Below are 21,554 nucleotides of genomic sequence, written 5' to 3' on the forward strand. Positions count from 1 at the left end.
GACCAATGCAAAACGAGGGCTACCTGTATATATATATATATATATATTTTTTTTTTTTTAATTTGTTACTTTTGCTACATTGGATGTTTATTTAGTTGACTTAATTTTCATTTATGTAAAGGTATATGCATGGGGAGACAATGATCATGGTCAGCAGGGAAATGGCACTACAACAGTAAACCGCAAACCAGCTCTTGTTCATGGACTTGAAGGTGTTAAAATTACTCGAGTAGCATGTGGCTCTTCTCACAGTATTGCATGGACAACTGCCGAAGTACACTTACCTAAAGTTCCTGAACCTGTTCTTTTTTCTGTTGCTAAAGATCCACTTGGAGCTTCATCTATTGGTAAGCTTTTATTTTTCTTAAAGAGTATTTTTTTTTTTTTTTTTCAAAGAATTATGTACACATTACATAAATTATATGACCAAAAGTAATTGGAGACCCCCTTCACAAATATTGTGTACTGTGCTGAAAGTTCCCCATGTATGCATGCATATCACCTCATCCATACCAGTATAAATCTCATGGGTATATGCCTGTGAAGTATCAGTATATTAGCTATGGATCAGAACTTAGACTTTCTAAATGCCATCTTTATTCTTTCTCATTTGTAAAAACCTTTGTAACAACCTCATACCTAATTGAAGTACATAAGGCTTTAAAAGAGTCACCACACAGATGCTTAGTTTCCAGAAATAGCAATTTACAGAACCCCAGGATTTCTCAATAAGAATATCTTCTCTTGCCATGAACTAATCATTTCTTCTTCTCTGTGCCTTTTCCAATAGATCTATTTCCTTCCTAAATTAGATTTCCAAACCTGTATGCAGTATTCCAGATGTGGCCTAATCATTGCCATATATATTGGGATAATCACCTCTTTGTCCCTATACTAGGAAAGTTCCTGTATATCATTGTCAAAATCATGTAGACTGCTCTAGCAGCATGTTTGCATTGCGCAAAGAATTTCATGTTGGACTGTACAATTACTCCTAGATCTTTTTCATACTTCACAACCCTGAGTTCAGTATCACCCAAATAGTATGCTGTTCTGGGATTACTTCTATCCAAGTGCAGTACCTTGCATTTATCCTTGTTAAACTTCAGTTGCAATTTTTCATCCCACCTTCTTAGTTTATTTATATCCTTTTGAAGTAGTACCCAGGGTTTGACTGCATCTGCCAACAACATGTGATGAAATGAAGGTGGGCACCAATGTGTGCCCACCTTTGTATCATCAGCAAACTTAGACATCAAATTTGAAATACCCACATCAGCATTATTAATAGTACAGTAAAGGCCCAACACAGATTCCTGTAGAACCATTATCACATTAGGCCATGGAGAGCAGTGGCCATTTATAACCACTCTTTGTTTCCTACCACTTAACCATCCCTTCATCCATATTAGTAACTTACCCCTAATGCCTCCTTGCTCCAATTTTTACAATTGTGCATGAGGCACAGTATCACAAATTTTACTTAAACCTGAATATATGATTTCAGTAAAAATTATCGTTTTTAATTAATTGTTTTGTTTTTAATTATTTTCAAAATTATTCTTTGCATTCAATTCTTCTGTAACAGCTTCGAAGTAGCTAATCAGATGTAAGGCATGGTCTCTCTTTAACAAACTCATGCTGTGATTTCATTATGGCATCAGCCCTATCAAGATGGTCTTGCATTACTTCTTTAACTATTGACTCCCTTATTTCCTCTGGAACAGAGGTTAAATTTACAGGTCTGTAGTTAATCCTTCACCCTTTGAAGCACCCTGGTGAGTAGAAGATAGTTGCACATGTCCAGTCTGCAAGTATTTCTCTTGATTCTAAGGTCACTGTTGTTATTATGGTTAAAAGTTTAATTGCCTCTTTTTCAACGTATTTTAGTGTAATTGGATAGATTCCATCAAACCCAGGTACTTCGTTCACTTTCAGCTGCAGCAATATCTCTTCAACCTTACTTTCTGTTGTTATAAAATCACTTAACTCACAATCAGCATTAGCTCTCATCAACCGGTGCAATACCACCACTTTGCTTATTGGAGGCTTGAAGTGGTGAAACCCATGTTTAGTCTCTAGAGCAAAGTTTCCGGCATCCCCCTCCCCCCATACTTCTCCTTCAATCCATGCACGGTACTAAGTACTATAGGTTTTGATACCTTTCGTGTTTGGGGATTTCATAAAAAAAAAAAAAAAAAAAAAATAGATAGATAATGTGTTAATGTAGGTGCAAAATATATATTCAGTTTATCAGCAATCTGTACAAGATCATCAATAGCTAATACTTTCATATTCAGTGGACCAATGTTATTCATCCCCTTCCTTCTAGTGTTAACATATTCAACGAATTCCTTGTCGGTTTTTTTTTTTTTTTTTTACTCTTAGCCAAAGAGTGCAAAGAAAAGCAGCACAATCTTCTTTATAATCTTCTTTAGCCTGCTTAATCTCTTCAGTAACTCGATTATTCACTTATATGAATAATTCTTGATTGCTGACCAGACTTCATAATATATTTATTTTTAAAATGTTTAAATAAATTTTAAACAATATATATTAAAAACATGCATTGTAATATTAAATAAAATGTCTAAAACACTGTGGAGCTTGCATCAACTGTTTGTTGCCTTTATCTACTGTAACATTTGCATGAGGCAGTCAGTATAAATACATGGAGGGAACCTTTTGAAGTGCATATATCGAAAAAGATTGAAGAGGGAAAGGAAAAGAGGAATAATTTCAGATCATTCACAAATTACTAGAAAGAGGAGAGAGGGAAAGAAAAGACTAGGGGCAACATCTATTCACATCATTCAATATTACAATTTGAAGATGGGATGTATTTGTATACCATTAGTTCTGTTCAAAATGTGTTGAGTGCTGCATATGTGGATGGATTCCAACCAGGAATGGATCATGAAATATTGTGCACCATCAATAATTTGGATGTCATTTGGCAGGATGTCATGTTTTTGCTATTGATGATTGGGCAAAATCAGCATTTTCAGTGGGTGTAACATAGTCCTTCAAGTGGTCCTCCAGAGGGCAAATGGCTTCACCAAAGCTTGCATTGCAACCTCTATATACTATACTATAAATTACCCACTTTTTGCATTACTTGTATAGTGATTTTTAAAGGGGGGGGGTACAGTTTATGCAAATCCTGACGATGGTCTGACAGTATCATGGAATACCCTGCAGTAGAAAGGAATATGATATTCTTACCCCCCCTCCCTGTTTTTCATGTATTTATGCTCACTGCCATTCATGCAAATGTTATGATTGATAAGGATATCATAAAGATGCTGAAAGCCCCTGAGTTTTTTAAATTATCTGATTTTATTTTTAGCACTTTTAACCCATATATTTTAAACTTTTTATGCAGTATTTTACTGCATGTTTTTAATATATATTTAGATTTTATTTGTAGATTTTTAATGAGTATATTTTGAAGTCTGGTCAGAGTTATTAAGAATAATTTGTGTCCGATTCTCGATCTCAAGGGATTTTTGAGCCATCTTGATTACACACTATTTTGTACTTATGTAGGACTCTGTATTCTCTGACCATTTATAATCATGCTCAGAGAACCTCAAATCTGATTGCACAATTACCCCCAGGTCTTTTTCATTCTCCCCCCCTCCCCAGTGTAGTACCACACAGTTGGTACGTTTCTCTTGGGTTGCTGCTACCCATATGCAGTACTTTGCATTTGTCAATATTAAACTTCAGTTGTCACTTCTCAGCCCATCTGCCTAACTTTTCTAGACCCTGTTGCAGTAGCATACTGTCTTTACTATCATTAACAACCCTGCCAACCTTTGTATCATCTGCAAACTTGGACGTTAAGCCTTATGGGAAATATTAGCTTGACTTAACTTGTTATTGTGAAAAAAGATTATAGAACTATTTAACAACCAATAATAATGACTGCAGCCTTTACCTTTAACATTGAAAACATCACAAATTTTCTTTGGTAGAGAATTAAAGTTTTACGGAAAGATTTATGTAGGTTTCCCCAAAAACTTTGAATCTTTTCTCGTATTCCTTGAACCAAATGCACTTGTGATTTTGACAGTTAACAGTCAGTTGTTGTTGACCAATATTTTATTTTGGGTTGAATTCTGGTTATGCAGCCAGTCATGGCAGATAGCCTTGGGAGTTTTCATGAGTCATCCTCATTAACCTGGAGATAAAAGAACTTAACCTAAAACTGATTGTACTATCCAAAGATATCTCACTTTCATGAGATGCCAGAGAAACCCAACTTCTTTAAACTAAACCTCGCCTTGTTTTTTTTGTTTTGTGGAAGTTAGTTTTAATTGCAGTTGCAAAGTACATTATAGGTTTATTATTTTTTGCATCTTATTTGTTTGCCAAACTTTCATGATATAACTGTCAACTTAAGACAGTTTTATTAGTCTATAATTTGTTAGTGGTAAGTTTATTAAATTTTTTGTCCATATTAATTTTTCAGTTGTCTATTTCCAACAATATATGCTAATTCGTACTCACAGTTGTAACTTTTCTTGGTCTTTATTTTTGTTCATTTAGACATTGTGCCCAATATTGGACTCAGTGACTAAGGTATCAAGAAGGCAGAAGTTAGCATTCGCAAAGGCACATGGTGCAAGAAAGCAAGCTTATATAGCATCAGCCAAAAAAAAAAAAAAAAAAAAAAACCCTTATTTCACCCATCCACTCGCTCCAAATGTTTGTCAAGTTCTGCCTTGAATCTATTTAAGCTATCAACTTCTACAACGACAGATGGAAGTTTGTTCCAGCAATCAACCACCTGCTGGCTAAAGGCAAGCTTCCGCACATCTATCGCACAACTGTCTTTCCTCAATTTGAATTTATGCCCTCAGTTGATTATTCTGAGCAAGAGGAAGAATCCCATCTGCATTGAGCATGCTCAAACCCTTATTTCACCCATCCACTCGCTCCAAATGTTTGTCAAGTTCTGCCTTGAATCTATTTAAGCTATCAACTTCTACAACGACTGATGGAAGTTTGTTCCAGCAATCAACCACCTGCTGGCTAAAGGCAAGCTTCCACACATCTATCCTACAACCGTCTTTCCTCAATTTGAATTTATGCCCTCAGTTGATTATTCTGAGCAAGACGAAGAATCCCATCCGCATTGAGCATGCTCAAACCATTCAAGACACCTCAATCAGATCACCTTGCAGGTGCCTAGTCTCCAGACACTGTAATTTGCAAAATTTAAGCCTTTCTTTGTAAGAGCAACCCTTTGTTACAGTCACTAATCGTGTTGCCTTTCTCGTTCCAACAGCTCTACATCTTTCTTAAAATGAGGCCTCCAGACCTGTATACAGTACTCAAGGTGTGGCCTGACCATTGCCTTATACAAGGGGATAATCACCTCCGTATTCCTGCTAGAAAAATTCCTGTACATCATTGACAAGACACCATGAGCTACTCTTGCAGACCGTTTGCACTGCTCAGAAAACATCATATCTGCCTGCACAATTACCCCCAGGTCCTTTTCATTCTCTACCACTGTCAGTGTGGTACCACAGAGTTACTCTGGGATTACTGCTTCCCATATGTAGTACAGGCTGGCCTCAATTAACATGATTAATTCGTCTCGCAAGTGCATCGCACAAATCAGAAACGCGTTAATCGAATATAATGATCAATAGGAAAAATTATAATTGGTCCTTGACCTTCTGGAATGTCCATAAAGAATTTTAAAATACCTTTTAAATAACTTTAACTATATGCAATGTAAAAGATAATGAAAATAATTATGGAATTAAATGTTTATTGTATAAAACAGTGGTTCCAAAACCGTGTGCCACGGATATTTTAAATTTTCGAGGGAAACGGCGATACTCGACATCTGTCGGACACTGTGCGTACTACTAGCACAAGGTAGTTCACAGTTTCAACATTTCTTATTAAGTTGTTTGAACCTAACTACTAAACGGAACTGTTAGGTATTTCTTTTGGTCTGGGTGCGCCTTGAAAAAATAATTGAGAAACCAAGGGCGCCGTGAACCAAGAAAGTTTGGAAACCTCTGACATAAAATACACAATGAAAAAATGGCTGATGCGAAAATATTTGAACAGTGTTGACTTTCTCTTTTCATTAATCAATTTCTGATAGCCGACAACAATCTTCTCTGGGCCCTAGCGAAATAAATATCACAGAGAACCTCAAACCTTTTGTTTCGCGGTAGCATTTTCATCTGGCTCATTTAAAAATTTGAATTTTTATTCAAGTGACTTTATTGACTTTATTAGCAGGAAACAAACAAGTAACACATCTTCTTCCAATGGTTGAGGGAACACACCGAGGCGGGCAGCAGGCAAACGTTGGTTTATTGCCCATCCAACTCGCGCTAAGCTTAATGCGTGATTCAAATCTTTTTCATCTATCGCATAAAAAAAAAAAGGTTGTGTTAACTGGAAATTTGCATTGCGTAAAGTGAAAAGTGGTATAATTTTTTCAAATAGCGTTAACTGAAAATCGTGTTAATCGAACTCACGTTATGCGAGGCCTGGCTGTACTTTACATTTGTCAATGTTAAACTTCATTTGCCACATCTCAGCCCATCTGCTCAACTTTTCTAGATCCTGTTGCAGCAGTGTACCGTCATTAACAACCCTGCCAACCTTCGTATCATCTGCAAACTTAGACATTATGCCGGATATACCATCATCAATATCATTTATAAATACAGAAAACCACAATGGAAAACCAGAATGAAATCTGAGGGAGTGTTAGGTCCACTAATAACGAAGAGAAGTCCACAAAGAGCAGTGTCCTGAACACTGAACCCTGAGGGACTCCACTAATAACGAAGAGCAGTGTCCATTGATTATCACTATCTGTCTTCTCCCACTCAACCATCCGTTTATCCATAGCAGCAATTTGTCTCCAATGCCACACTGCTCCAATTTGTGCAACAGTCTTCCAGGTGCAACAGTATCAAAGGCCTTTCTAAGATCCAAATATATGATATCAAAGTTATTCTTTGCATCCAGTTCCTTTGTGACTACATCATAGTATCCAATCAAATTTGTCAGACAAGAGTTTCCCTTAACAAACCCATGCTGTGTCCAAGCTATAACTGAAGTCATGTCTAGATGATCCTGCAGTGCTTCTTTAATCAGTGCCTCGATTAATTTTCCTGGAACAGAAGTTAAACTCACAGGTCTGTAATTATCTGTGTCTCCTTTTGATCCTCATTTGTGGATTGGTGTCACATTTGCACATCTCCAGTCCATGGGTACCCCTCCTGAGTCCAGGGAAGCTCTCATAATTATGGTTAAGGGTTTGCTTACTTTCTTTGCCACCTCCTTTAATATAACTGGATAGATTCCATCCACCCAGGTGCCTTTCTTATGTTTATCTATAACAATTTCTCCTCCACCTTACTCTCAGTTATTACAAGATTATATAGCTTACTGCCAGAGTTGAATACACCTCTGGCATTCCCTTCCCTGAATAACTCCTCATGTGTGAATGTAGGTGCAAAATATTCATTTAGTTTATTAGCTACCTGAGCAGGATCATCAACAGTTGAACCATCGATATCAAGTGGACCAATCTGATTCATCCCCTTCCTTCTAGAGTTTTCATAAGTAAAGAACTCTTTTTATTTGCATCTTTTGCCAAAGATTTTTCGTAATCTGCTTTCGTCTGCCTAAACTCCTTTATAACTTGTTTACAGACCAGTTTATATCTATCATAGGCTTCTGTGTCACATGTTAATTTATATGTATGCCATGCATTTTTCTTCTCTGTCACATGTCTAATTAGTTCATCTGACATCCATTTAGGCCTAAATCTTGAACAATATTTCTTTGTTGGTATGAAAAGCCTATTAGCTTCCAAGATTAATTCTTAGTATGCTTTCCATTTTGAATTTGCTGTTGGTAACATCATCAGTTGGTCCCACCGTATAGAATTTAAATACTGTCTTAGACCACTGTAGTCACCTTTACGAAAGCAAAAACCCTTCGCATTACCCTTGATGGTAGTTACCTCTTCGAGTAAATCCCACTTCAGCACACTGTGATGACTGCCACCCTGTGGTTCCTTTATCTGCAGATTCTTGATGCATGAAGAATCATTACTGATAATCAGATCAAGAGTATTACTCCCTCTAGTTGCCTCCCGAACATGCTGTTGTAGGAAACAATCATCCAATAAATCCCCAAAAACTTTGCTAGTGTGCAAGTGACCAATCCACAAATTCCAGTCAGTATCCGGGAAATTAAAATCCCCCATTATAAGACACTGTAATTTACTGGCCCACCCTATTTCTCTGCACAATTGCTCATTATACTCATCATATTCATTAGGATTATAACACACACCTACTCTCATTTCTCCTTTCCCAGTGCTTATGTCACACTAAACAGACTCAACATTCGATTGGAAGTGCATCCACATAAATTGGATGCACTTCCTTAGATTTTGTGTTTCTTAACTAACAACATAACCCCTCCTCCCTTCCTGTCCTGTCTATCCTTTCTATACACATTGTACTCTCCAAATTCCAGTTCTGCACTGCTAATGTCTGTGTGACAACATGTCTCTGATATCCGAACAATATCTGCCTTTGATGTCTTGACTAGTACTTCAGGCTGATCGAATTTATTAACTATACTCCTAGCATTGGTGTACTTGCAAGTATACATGCACCTGTTTCTACTCTTAGTTCCCCTAACACAGTCCATGTATTTACTTGTTCTACTATGACTCCCAGCAGTCCTGGAAATTCTCATTGCCTTGCTTTCCAGGCTGCTGCTCAATTGCATTTCAATAGAAATAGTACAAGAATCACTTTTACCTCTGCCAGCTGCTACTATTAATTTATTAGTCCATCTATGTCCCCCAAGCTATCAGTTTTCCGACCCACCTAACTCTGCCTTGATAGCGTCAGCAAATATTCTTGCACCCTTTCTATTTAAGTGTATCCCATCCCTGTAGAAGCAGTCTCTCCTGTTAACAAGCACAGACCAGGCTGAGAAAAATTGTACACCTTGAGCCTTGCACAATCTCTCCAGGTCAGAATTGATTGACAAGGCTCTCATCATATGCTCCCTCCTATCGTGTCTGGGCAGAATTGTAGACACTTTCAAATTCAACATTAACTCACAGCTTTTTTTCAGCATTGTCTTGTACTTGTTAAGTAATTCTGCCAGTCTCCTACTCCTTCCTACTCTTCCTTCTGAAGTGTTCCTTCTGTCTTCTTGATCCTCATCCTCTTCATTGTATTAAAGAATTGCATAGGCTGAAAGACCTTTTTTATTTGAAATTACCATAAAAAAATAATAATTAAAAATATGAAATATTTTTGTGATTGCTAAATCTCGATATAATATCATCCGAAATTTCATATGCTTAAAGTTTTTTTTTTTGCAATAATTCCTTACGCCACTTGAAGGAATGTAGATTGTAGCAGTGGTAGTTACACTACTACTGCTACAATTTAACTTGAAACAAATGTTTGCTAGTACTGAGAGTAGGAGAGTGCAGTAAAGGAACCTCTACAGATTCCTATTTCTCAAGTTAATTAAAGAATTCTTGAAAGTTTTTTTTTTTTTTTTTTTTCATTTATAAACCAAGAAAAATTTTAAATATAATAACAAGACATATATGTCAAACTGTTTAACAGAATTGTTTAATGTGATTAGATATAATTATTATTAATCAATGTTCCAAAAATAACTCAGTATTTCATTTTGTTACTAATTTTATTTTTTTGCAATTCAATTTTCAGTCACCTTTCGTCAGCTTATTGTTATTTATAATAATTAATTTGGTTCTCTTATTATTTTTGCTAATGGCATTATGGAATTTTAAGACTTGTTCTTCAGAACTGTTTTGTGACAGCCAGATCTCTTTTTTATTTAATAAAAGATTCAGTAGTTTATGTTCCTTGCTTTGTTTCAGGAACCAAAGAGTTTATTTCTGAAGAAGGAGGAGAGGTGGTTTCTTCAGGATTATCTAATTGTTCTTCAGTAAAAAAGTCTACAAGGCCTTCTCTTTCTAAAATTCTCATGTCATTGGAAACAAATGTAGCAAAACAGCAAGCACTACAGCAAGTGCTTCATGCCCTTCAAATTCATTTTGCAAGGTAAACTTTTTTTGATGTTTCTTTAAGTTGTAACCATTACTACATTTTCATTCACAATGCAGAGTGTCTTATAAGTTCACCTTTTCTCTGTTTTAAGATATATTCAAATTATTATTATTATTTAATTATCTATTTATTTTTTTTATGAAAACACCAAACATAAGAAGTATTAGAACCTCTAATACTTAGTATTGTGCATGGGTTGAAGGTTCAGAAGATGAAAGAAGATACATGTTGACATTACACTTGAATTTCTGTAGATTGTAATTTTCAGGAAATATGTATGAAGAGAGAGCACTCCAGAAAATGGAAATTGAAAGAATAAATGAGGAAGAAGAAAAGTTGGTTCTGTGAGTTTGAAGTTGGACAGTAAAGGGATGTAGACTGGTTTCAGTACATGTCTGGACTAGGAGACAGGCATAATGTCAATAAATCTACCTCTCGAGCATCGTTGCCAGAATCTTCGTCTTCAGTTGATAAATACACCGCTGCGGAGGTTCAGGGCTGTAGACATTTAGAAGGGGTTGGCCACTCAACCTTAGGAAAGAATGTATTAATGGATGACTGGATGGTGGCTTTTTTCTTTTCATCATAGATTTCTTTGTAGCAAGCAAGCATATCATTCACCCCTCTGTTAACTTTTAAGAATCGTTCGCTGTCAGGATCCATCTTCTCAAACCTCGCCATTACCGATGCAATTTCATGAAATGTCATTGCCATTTCTCTGGTGATGAAGCATCTTGGCTCCTTGTTTGGTTCATCTTGAACTTCATCAGCATTTTCTGCTTTCACTATCGTTGCCTGCAAGTCAATAAGTTCTTCATTAGATAATTCCTTCTCTTCTTCCTGTATTAACTCCTCCACGTCTTTGGCATCAACTTCCAACTGAAGTAGCCCTGCAACCTTTACAATCTTATCTGTAACCTCTTCATATGATTCATCTTTTTCAAATCCTTTGAAGCCTTTTATGTGCTGTGGCCATATTTTCTTCCATGCGCCATTTAAACAACTTTTAGTAATTTCTGCCCAGGCCTTATTAATGTTTTAGATTCCAGGGTAAATATTGTAAGATTTCTAAAAGTGTCTTAACGTAAAAATTTTCTCGCTGTCTACTGTAAACAGTGCTTGAGCAAATGTTGTTCGTAAATAGTATGCTTTTAAATTACCTTGATCCATAGGTTGGATGAGTGAAGTTGTGTTTGGCGGTAGAAATATGACTCTCATGTTTGAATTAAAATCATCTAGATGCGTAGGACATCCAGAAGCATTATCTAATTGAAGCAAAATCTTGAAAGGAACGTCGCTGTCTTTACAGTATTTTTCAATCTCTGGAATGAAGCAGCATTTAATCCAATCCTCAAAGAGAGATATTGTTATTCATGCTCTCTGGTTCGATTGGAAATGCACGGGAAATTCAAGCATGATGGCTAGTCCATCACAGGAATACTATTAGCTAGACATTCACAATTGGAAGCTGTATTATGAATCAGAGCATAGTCTTGCTGAAATTGATCTACAAGACAGAGCTCCAGAGTTATTAAATGAATGGTACACAAGCAGTGGTATTAATCTGTAATCTCCCGCTGCATTAGCCCCAAGCAAGAGCATGGCCCTATCTTTTGACACCTTGAAACCTGGCATTGTATTTTCCTCTTTGGCAATGTATGTTCGATCCGGAATTTTTTTCCAATACAGAGCAGTCTCGTCAATGTTAAAAATTTGCTGCGTTGAATAGCTGCCCTCGTCAATAATTTTTTCCAACACATCACAAAAATTTCTCTGCAGCTGCAGAATCGGCACTGGCAACATCACCGCATACTTTAATGTTTTGGGAACCAGTGCGATGCTTGAACCTATTAAACCACCTGTTTCCTGCCACGAACTTGGGATTCACCGTACTTATCCTTAATATCTTTATTAGTAAAATAATAAGAGGAGTTTACCTCAATATAGTGCGTAGAACACTTCCGCATGATACCCTCCAGAAATTAAAACGAAAAAATCGACAACTTACCGGTACATTAGAGTAAAATATAAATAATTAAATAATCAATTTAACACAATTCAAATTAATTTAAAACAATTAAAAATCAAATTAACGCAATTAAAAGAATCTAACGAAAATATTCAAAACGATTTTCCTTCCTGAAGCTGACAACGCTTTTCGACCGTATGTCGTGATCACAGGAATGAAAATTACCGAATCGGGTTAAACCTGATACTTAAATAGGGATTATTTGTCTTCGTGCATGCACGTAAAGGTCCACGCATCGGAGATCAAATATGGCCGCCGAACATTAACAGAATTCTCGTGTAATTTAATTTCCACGGTTTCTGCAATTAATAGTCGCGTATAATTACGTTGAACGTTGAGTATTTTGGCCTCGTTAAATAAAAAAGTATGTTTTTCGTTAATGGCACGAAAGGCTAATTCTGACACTGCTGAACGAGAAGCACGAACTGAGGCTTCATGTTGATTTACACGAATATTAAGAGAAAATCGGGTTGAACCTTGATAAGACGAGTCGCAATCACCGCAAGAAATGTTGTATACCAGATCATTAATTTGTGTTGCGAATGCTGAAAGAACCGAGCAATTGTTCAGTATAGTGTGTAACTTTCATATAGGCCTAGCTACAATTTTAAATTCGGTATCTTTAAAGAATCTGTTAAGCTGTTTGTGCCACTGTTCAACACATGGGATAGAAATAAAGTATTTTTTGATATTACTATTGTTGATTGGTGTAGTATTTTGTATCCTATCCTTAGCTTGTACCCTAATTCGGTTTATTGTGGTAATGAAATAACCCCTGTTTAAGAATCTGCTAGTTAATATTTGTATTTCTGAGTCCAAAGCAGATTCTATCGTTGAATATTTATAGGCATTAAGAAATTGATTAAAGATAATTGATCTTTTGTAGGTGAACGGGTGATAGCTATTATAATGTAGAAGCATACCGGTGTTTGTAGGTTTTCGATTGATGCTAAATTGTATTTTATTCGAGTCCCGGGTAAGAGTGAAATTTAGAAAGTTTGACTTTGTATCCATATCCTCCCTTTCCAATGTAAATTTGAGTCTAGAATGAATATTATTAAACGAATGTAAAATGTCTTGGATAGTATTACAATATACTATCCAAGCTTAACAATGTTACGCAACATCGCGTAATATTGTTAAACTTGCCTTTTCGATATTCGAATAAACAAAAATACCTTTCTCAGGTTAGGAAGCTTCGCGATAAATTAAAAAATTATCTACATCCGAACGATTGGTCTGTATTGAAGACCTCCATAGATTTGAAGGGAAGCACAGGCCTCAGAAATAAAAAACAGACACGCTAATAAGTTGAAAACATAATCGGATAGGTCAAGACAAGTTCATGCGAATTCTAACACATTGTCGCGGGCTTGCGACCAAGTTCATACGAGTTGGGTGACATCCCCCCCACAGACACACAACATGCTACCACAGAATATGTCAGCTAGTTCACGAACACCCCCTCACCCAGTATCCAACGAACCGACATATCAACAGGTTACAAATCTTTCCTCGTGTACACTATCGCAGGACCAGATTTCGCTTTTATCCAAAGGACTAAATTATAATTTACCACCTCAAAAACTGCCTAAAAAACAATGCATAATTGATATTGAATTTGGACTTTGTAATGTTCCACAAAAAAGATGTATTTATTCAACAAGTTAACCAAGTAGTGAATAACATAAAAGAAACGCGCCTTCCTAAATTGAATACACATGACAGATCAGCTTTACGAGAACTTCGGGGAAATAAGGACATTATTATACAGAGGGAAGATAAAGGAGATATGGTGGTAATACTAGATAAACATGATTATATTAATAAGTTAGATTCAGTTGTGTCAGATACCTCCACTTATCGTGAAGTAGACCCGACACTATTTACCAATTTGGTCAATCAATACAATAAAATGTTAACCACGTATCGAAAAAACGACTACATTACTATGGTTCAGTTAAAGGAATTGAAGTCCAGAACATACAATATTCCTGCACTTTTCGGTCAGGTAAAATTACACAAGACTGGGTTTCCTATTCGACCTATTGTTTTGTTTCCTACAGGAACTCGGCATTTTCATCCTTAGCCACACATGTATATAACATTATAAAACCCTTTAGACAGGTAATACAATTTGGGATTAAGAACTACGATACATTATTTAATAAGCTTAAAGACTGTAGACTCGGCGACAATGACAATTTATTCTCACTAGATGTTACCTCATTATATATGAATGTAAACGTTGAATACACATTAGATAATTATTTGGGATATGTTAAATAAAAACTCGACACTGATTAATTATACGAAGCTACCTATTAAGGAAATTTTTCACTTAATTAAACTGTTAATTGAGGCTAACTACATCACCTTTCGAGACAAGGTGTACAGACAAATTTTTGGATTACCAATGGGTTTGAGCCTGAGTGGCTTAATGTCAGAGATCTATCTCTCAACGATTGAGCAGATACATTTGACACCTTTTCGAACCCGTATCACATACTATGGGAGGTATTTATACGATGTTCTAGTTATTACCGATAGCAATACTATCCAAGACATTTTACATTCGTTTAATAATATTCATTCTAGACTCAAATTTACATTGGAAAGGGAGGATACGGATACAAAGTCATTAAACTTTCTAAATTTCACACTTACCCAGGACTCGAATAAAATACAATTTAGCATATATCGAAAACCTACAAACACCGGTATGCTTCTACATTATAATAGCTATCACCCGTTCACCTACAAAAGATCGATTATCTTTAATCAATTTCTTAATGCCTATAAATATTCAACTACAGAATCTGCTTTGGACTCAGAAATACAAATATTAACTAGCAGATTCTTAAACAGGGGTTATTCCATTACCACAATAAACCGAATTAGGGTACAAGCTAAGGATAGGATACAAAATACTACACCAATCAACAATAGTAATATCAAAAAATACTTTATTTCTATCCCATATGTTGAACAGTGGCACAAACAGCTTAACAGATTCTTTAAAGATACCGAATTTAAAATTGTAGCTAGGCCTATACGAAAGTTACACACTATACTGAATCGCTTGGTTCTTTCAGTGTTCGCAACACAAATTAATGATCTGGTATACAACATTTCTTGCGGTGATTGCGACTCGTCTTATCAAGGTTCGACCCGATTTTCTCTTAATATTCGTGTAAATCAACATGAAGCCTCAGTTCGTGCTTCTCGTTCAGCAGTGTCAGAATTAGCCTTTCATGCCATTAACGAAAAACATACTTTTTTATTTAACGAGGCCAAATTACTTAACGTTCAACGTAATGATACGCGACTATTAATTGCAGAAACTGTTGAAATTAAATTACACGAGAATTCTGTTAATGTTCGGCGGCCATATTTGATCTCCGATGCGTGGACCTCTACGTGCATGCGCGAAGACAAATAATCCCTATTTAAGTATCAGGTTTAACCCGATTCGGTAATTTTCATTCCTGTGATCACGACATATGGTCGAAAAGCATTGTCAGCTTCAGGAAGGAAAATCGTTTTGAATATTTTCGTTAGATTCTTTTAATTGCGTTAATTTGATTTTTAATTGTGTTTTAAATTGATTTGAATTGTGTTAAATTGATTATTTAATTATTTATATTTTACTCTAATGTACCGGTAAGTTGTCGATTTTTTTCGTTTTTTCCGTTTTAATTTCTGGAGGGTATCATACGGAAGTGTTCTACGCACTATATTGAGGTAAACTCCTCTTATTATTTTACTAATATTATTATCAACATAGAACCTATTGAGTAGTACAGCTCTGATTCATACTATTTAATATCTTTATAAATACTTGTTGCTTTTGCTTGAATGGTCATTAGACTGAGGGACACTCACTTCCGAATCTGATTTTCCATCCATATTATTAACAGCTGTTCCATCTTTGATATAGCAACTGAAAGCTGTTTTGTGATCACTGTTAATCTTAAGTGCGTTGATCCTTTGACATGTTCCTTTTATACACCCAATGTACTTTAAAATAGTATTCACTGTTGAAGCAGCGAGACCTAATTCCTGTGCAATAGAGCACACCACTTTGTCCTGCTTCGTACTTCTTAATTAATCATCTTCATTTTTAAATCAATTTTGTTTCGTTTCCTGGCATTACCACCACTTTTGCTTTTTGTTGGTCACTTTCCCTTCATTATTGTAATACGTAAATAGGAATGAAGAGAAGTTTCTGAAAATTTGTTTTTTATATGATTGAAGATTTCAGTGAAGGGGAACACATTTCACCATAATAGCATAAAAACCCACACAGTTGCAGTTATCGGTATTATCGCAAATGCAATAAGATCAAGTTTACTACTTGTTTATAATTAGATACACTAACAAAAAAGCCCAATAAACCAGAAAGTGTTTTTACTGTTTTATGGTCATGACCTTCAGAAACGTGCTTTAGAAAAATATCACAAAGGCATTCAAAATTGATTCTTATAACAGGACCATATGATAACGATGAAAGGGTAGTGCAATTTCCATTATAAATATGACCTTTTAGACAGATAAATAACTTAGTAATATGGCGAAATTTTCAACTTCCAAGGACCTCGAACGAATTACAAAAAAAAAAAAAAAAAAAAAAGTGATTGGGTTCACATTACGATACTTTCACAATACCTCCATTTATTCCTACGGGACGCAAAATACATTTCACGATTTTCTTTAAGTTTGCATCAGCCAGAAAAAACTTACGTAAAGTTGAGTATTACATAAGTCGGGGAGTTCCTGCAATTAATTTTATTAATAAGAAAAATTAAATACAAATTCAAGATAATATTACAAAATGCAATTATAGTAACAAAATACAATTCAAGTAACAAAAATTGCAATATTTTATTTTTATAATATTTAATGAGAGATTTGATACTGTTTATTTTTATCAGTGAATTGATATTTTGAAAACGATCACAGGCCAAATTACACACATTCTTGGGCTGAAGGTTTTATTATACACATTCAAAAGTTACCAATAAATAAAAGATGATTAATTGATGAGTATGACCTCATCTTAATTGGAGGAGGATGGAATAGTGGAATAGAATAGAAAAATTTTACACAAAGTTAGACCAGTGCCAATGACCAAATCTTAACTATTACCATCCGGTAATGATGGTAATAGTTGAGATTTTTGAGTGAAAATCACATCAGAACTCAGCTGAAAACTTGTATCAGCGTGTTGTTAATCATCACCCAGTGTGCAATGTCAGAACCTGTCATTGCACACGTCCACTGTTGTTATAGACAGAAATGGCTTAGCAGCGTATCCGTCAGAAGACTGCTAACTTCTTCAGCTTGTCTTAGAGGGAGCATTTGAATTTTGTGTTGATCACGGATTTCAGCTGAGAGAGAGAGAATGAAATGTCTTTTGTAAAAGGGAAGAAAAGGGGATCAGTGAATTGAATGAATAAATTGTATAAATTAATTGAACTTATAAACTAATTGAGCTAATTATACATGAAGCTGATAATTAAGAAATAATAAATAAATAGTATAAATTTTAAAAGTGAGCTGTAGCAATTCTGTTTTCAGTGAATTTAGATTTGGTCATTTATGGCTATGGCCAAATATGAAATTCAGATCATTTGCATTGCACAATTGAAATATTGCCAATATACTTAGATGAAGTGGTTTTTTTTTTTTTTTTTTTTTTGAGATGTATTTAAATGATGCATTTTCAGACATGGCTAAATATGAAAATGGTGCCATGAGGTTGTAAAATAAAAATAAAAGAAAATGAAGCATGAATGGAGAGGAATGTATGAATATGCTTGCAGATTTTAAATTGTGCTATCTCATAATGACTATGGTAATTTATATTCTACATATTTTCAAGTAATAAGAAAACTCAATATAATAATCTAACTAAGTTTTGCAAATTCCAGAGTTTGGAGACTAGGCACCGGCGAGGTGATCTGATAGAGGTGTATAAGGCTTTGAATGGTTTGAGCATGCTCAATGCCAATGGGATTCTTCATCTTTCTCAGAATAATCACCTCAGAGGGCATAAATTCAAATTGAGGAAGGACGGATGTCGGATAGATGTGCGGAAATTTGCCTTTGGCCAGCGGGTGGTTGGTTGGTGGAACCGACTTCCATCACTTGTTGTTGAAGTTGATAGCCTAAACAAATTTAAAGCTCAACTGGACAGGTATTTCGAACGAACGGAGGGGTGAAATGGGAGTGGGTTTTTTTTTTTTTTTTTTTGGCTGATGCTGAATAAGCTTGCTTTCTTGCATCATATGCCTCTGCTAATGCTAATGCTAATGGGATATACTCAGCATATCACTGCTTGCAACAGACCAATTTATAACTTAACAAAATTTTTTCTTTATTACAGTATACTATAATTAGAATATCATATTCGGTGATTAAATCTCAGAAAAATCTGCTCACTACTATATGATGAACTCTCTTAACAGAGTTTCAAATATTAAAATTGCAATAGCTATACCCTCAGAAGGCAATATCAAAATTCATTTAAGTTGTTTGAATATACAATCAGAATACAATGGCAAGATAGAAGAATTAAACCAAAATAAGCAGGCTGAAAAGGAATAAAATCCAGGCTAAATTTTAGATATTGCAATATAGTAGAATGAAATAATTAATCATAAAATGAAACCAACTTAGATATTACTTCATGTGTAACTGAAGTACAAAAAAAATAATTAATAGAAACATTCTTGGACTGGAGGCTAGAGAAGGTGCAAAAAATTGACTTATAATTCTACTGTTGAAAAAAAAAGGGGGGGGGGGAGGTACATGGAAAGTAAATGGTAAGTGAATGATAACAGTGCTACTTATGATGTCATATATATTCAAACAAAATATATAATTACATAATGGGCAATAACGGGTGTGCATTCTAACTGATTGAATGTGAGGCAACTAATAATTTTGTGTATTATTTACCATAATTGTTCAAATTAATGAATTCCTAAACTATGAGAGGTAGCCCATAAAATTCACGTTTATAGCCTATTGTAAATATTGCATTCAATTTAGCAAACTTCATAGCCCAAGAATATAAGCAGTCCTGGACAAGGTTCTTTCCGAAGATTAATTTGACCACTGTGATTGCAAATGATCTAATTTATTAAATTAATCTTCAGTTAATGAATGGCATGAATTTGCACAAACTCAGATGCTGTTGATGAAGGACTGCACTTTCTGACGCTGATGATATTGGATGAGTGTATTCACTAATGAAGAATGAATATAAGATAATTAAACTCCATCTTACTAAACTATATCTTATGCTGACTTTACACAAGCTCTCAATAACTTTAACCCTGCACTCGCTTATTGCTTTTCAGTAACTTTCAATACATTGGCATAAATTCATGAGTTTCCAGTTACAATTGAAATGGCTATTTTCACAGTTTACACATTACTGAACTGGCAATCATCCCTGTAAATATAAATCTGTCTTGATAATATTCCCCACATGTTCTCCATGGGATTTAAGTGTGGCAAGCATGATGGCCAGTCCATCAGAGGAATACTATTAGCTAGACATTCACAATTGGAAGCTGTATTATGAATCAGAGCATAGTCTTGCTGAAATTGATCTACAAGACAGAGCTCCAGAGTTATTAAATGGCATGAAATGCTGATTGAGAAGTTGCTGCTGAACAGCTGCATTCATGCACATGGATACAAATGCTTAACTTGTTTGTCCACTACCCCATAATCCCCTTCCAACCATCACAGTTCCACCTTTATGCTGTTGCTCTGAGACTCACCTCATTCTTGCAAATATCTTGCATGTATGCCCATAGCGTTTCCAGCCACCTTGTTTACCAAAGTTGAACTTTTTCTCTTCACTTCATTTGACCTGCTTCTATATACTAGTCCAAGTTGTATGGTACTCTCCCCACAGCATATTCTTCTACATATGGTGCTTGTTGAGTGGAGGTTTGGACATCATTTTCATGTGATATAACTGGCCACTTACCTGGCTTGTCGAGGGACAGTAGATCATGATGTATTGATATCAGATTCACCTACTGTTTTTGTTGAATACCCACTGTACAGTTGCCCATGCATCACACTAGCATTCTTGTTTTGATGAGGCTTACTACTTATGGATAACCTTTCAATTTCCTGTGTCCACACATTCTTTCAGAATTAATGTAGTTTGCTACTATGACCTTGTGCAAATTAATGTGACCACATTGGAAATATTGGTATATTCAATTGTATTTTTATTTCCTTCTTTACAGACTTGTTTGGCATAATTACAAGTGTGTTTTGAGGAAGAATTGAAAAATTTATGCACAGTTCTGGGTGTTTTAAGTGGAAATCCTGAGAAATGCTTTAGTTTTAGAGTGAATAAACCATTTGTTACATAAATGGATTTGACCTCTTGAAAATGATCTAAGATTGTAATCTTACAGGAGAATGCTTCCATTACTCACAAGGAGATAGCAGAACAATGCAAACTTAGTTTTGAATCTTTTAACAAAATAATCAAGCTGAAATATGACACAGTTCAATTTGACCTAAAAGAAAAAGTCAACGGGGAAAGAAAAGACAAATAAAACCCAAAACTGGTGCCTACATGGTCAGAAGAAGCAAAATAGACCCTCATACAAGGAGTTTTTCATGTATGCAAATACAAAGAGGAAGAAACAGGTCAGATTGGACCTGTATAATGGGTGTGTAAATATCTTAGATAATCCTGCTGATGAATAATGTGTAATGAGCATGGAAAAGTTTTAGATAACTCTGCTGTTGTTGCCGATGAATTGAACAGGAACTTTACATGGATCTTTCCAGATGAAAGATCCTCGTGAGTCAGGTGAGCTGCTTTCTTGAATCATTCTCCACTGCTAATGCTAACTGTGATAGTATTTTTTTTTTCCCTTGAGCAAAAACAAAGCAAGTAAACAAATTCAGGAATGTGTATGTGTGTTCAGTGCTCTAAAAAGAACAATGGCAGCTGCAGATTAGTAGTAACAACACAGAAAGATAAATTATTTAAAATTATCTACAGTAATTCTGAATGAAGTACTGTGGGTATCCATATTAGCAGGAGAAATTGTTTGTTTTCAGCGTTCACTGATTTTTCTGATATACTGTAAAATAAATAATAAGCTAACTTAGGCATATTTAGAGGCAAAGTATTATTCAGAGTTCAATATTTTTGGTTTTATACTTGTTCACCCACTAATAGGGAATGTGAGCTGGGATTAGACTGTCGTGAGACAGGTTAGTTTCACCCTACTGATGACTAGTCATTGCAATAGTAATCCTGCTCAGTAGAGAGAAACTGCAGGATTAGACACTTGGTTGAGTGACCAGTGATGCAAAACTGCCATCCGTGGGATTATGACTCAGCACCTCTA

General features: G+C 35.3%; 1 protein-coding gene across 1 annotated transcript in view; it reads left to right on the forward strand.

Moving 5' to 3' along the window:
- HERC2 (E3 ubiquitin-protein ligase HERC2) overlaps positions 1–21,554 on the forward strand; it is a 971,627-nt gene that overhangs the window by 615,170 nt on the left and 334,903 nt on the right. The window contains exons 57-58 of the mRNA XM_090372402.1: positions 122–347; positions 9,935–10,118. Coding sequence (XP_090228528.1) covers positions 122–347; positions 9,935–10,118 — 410 coding nt within the window. The remainder of the gene's footprint in view (positions 1–121; positions 348–9,934; positions 10,119–21,554) is intronic.

This window comes from Mastigoproctus giganteus, chromosome 1 (genome assembly GCF_048544385.1).
Source record: "Mastigoproctus giganteus isolate SK-2022 chromosome 1, ASM4854438v1, whole genome shotgun sequence".
Classification (NCBI taxonomy): domain Eukaryota; kingdom Metazoa; phylum Arthropoda; class Arachnida; order Uropygi; family Thelyphonidae; genus Mastigoproctus; species Mastigoproctus giganteus.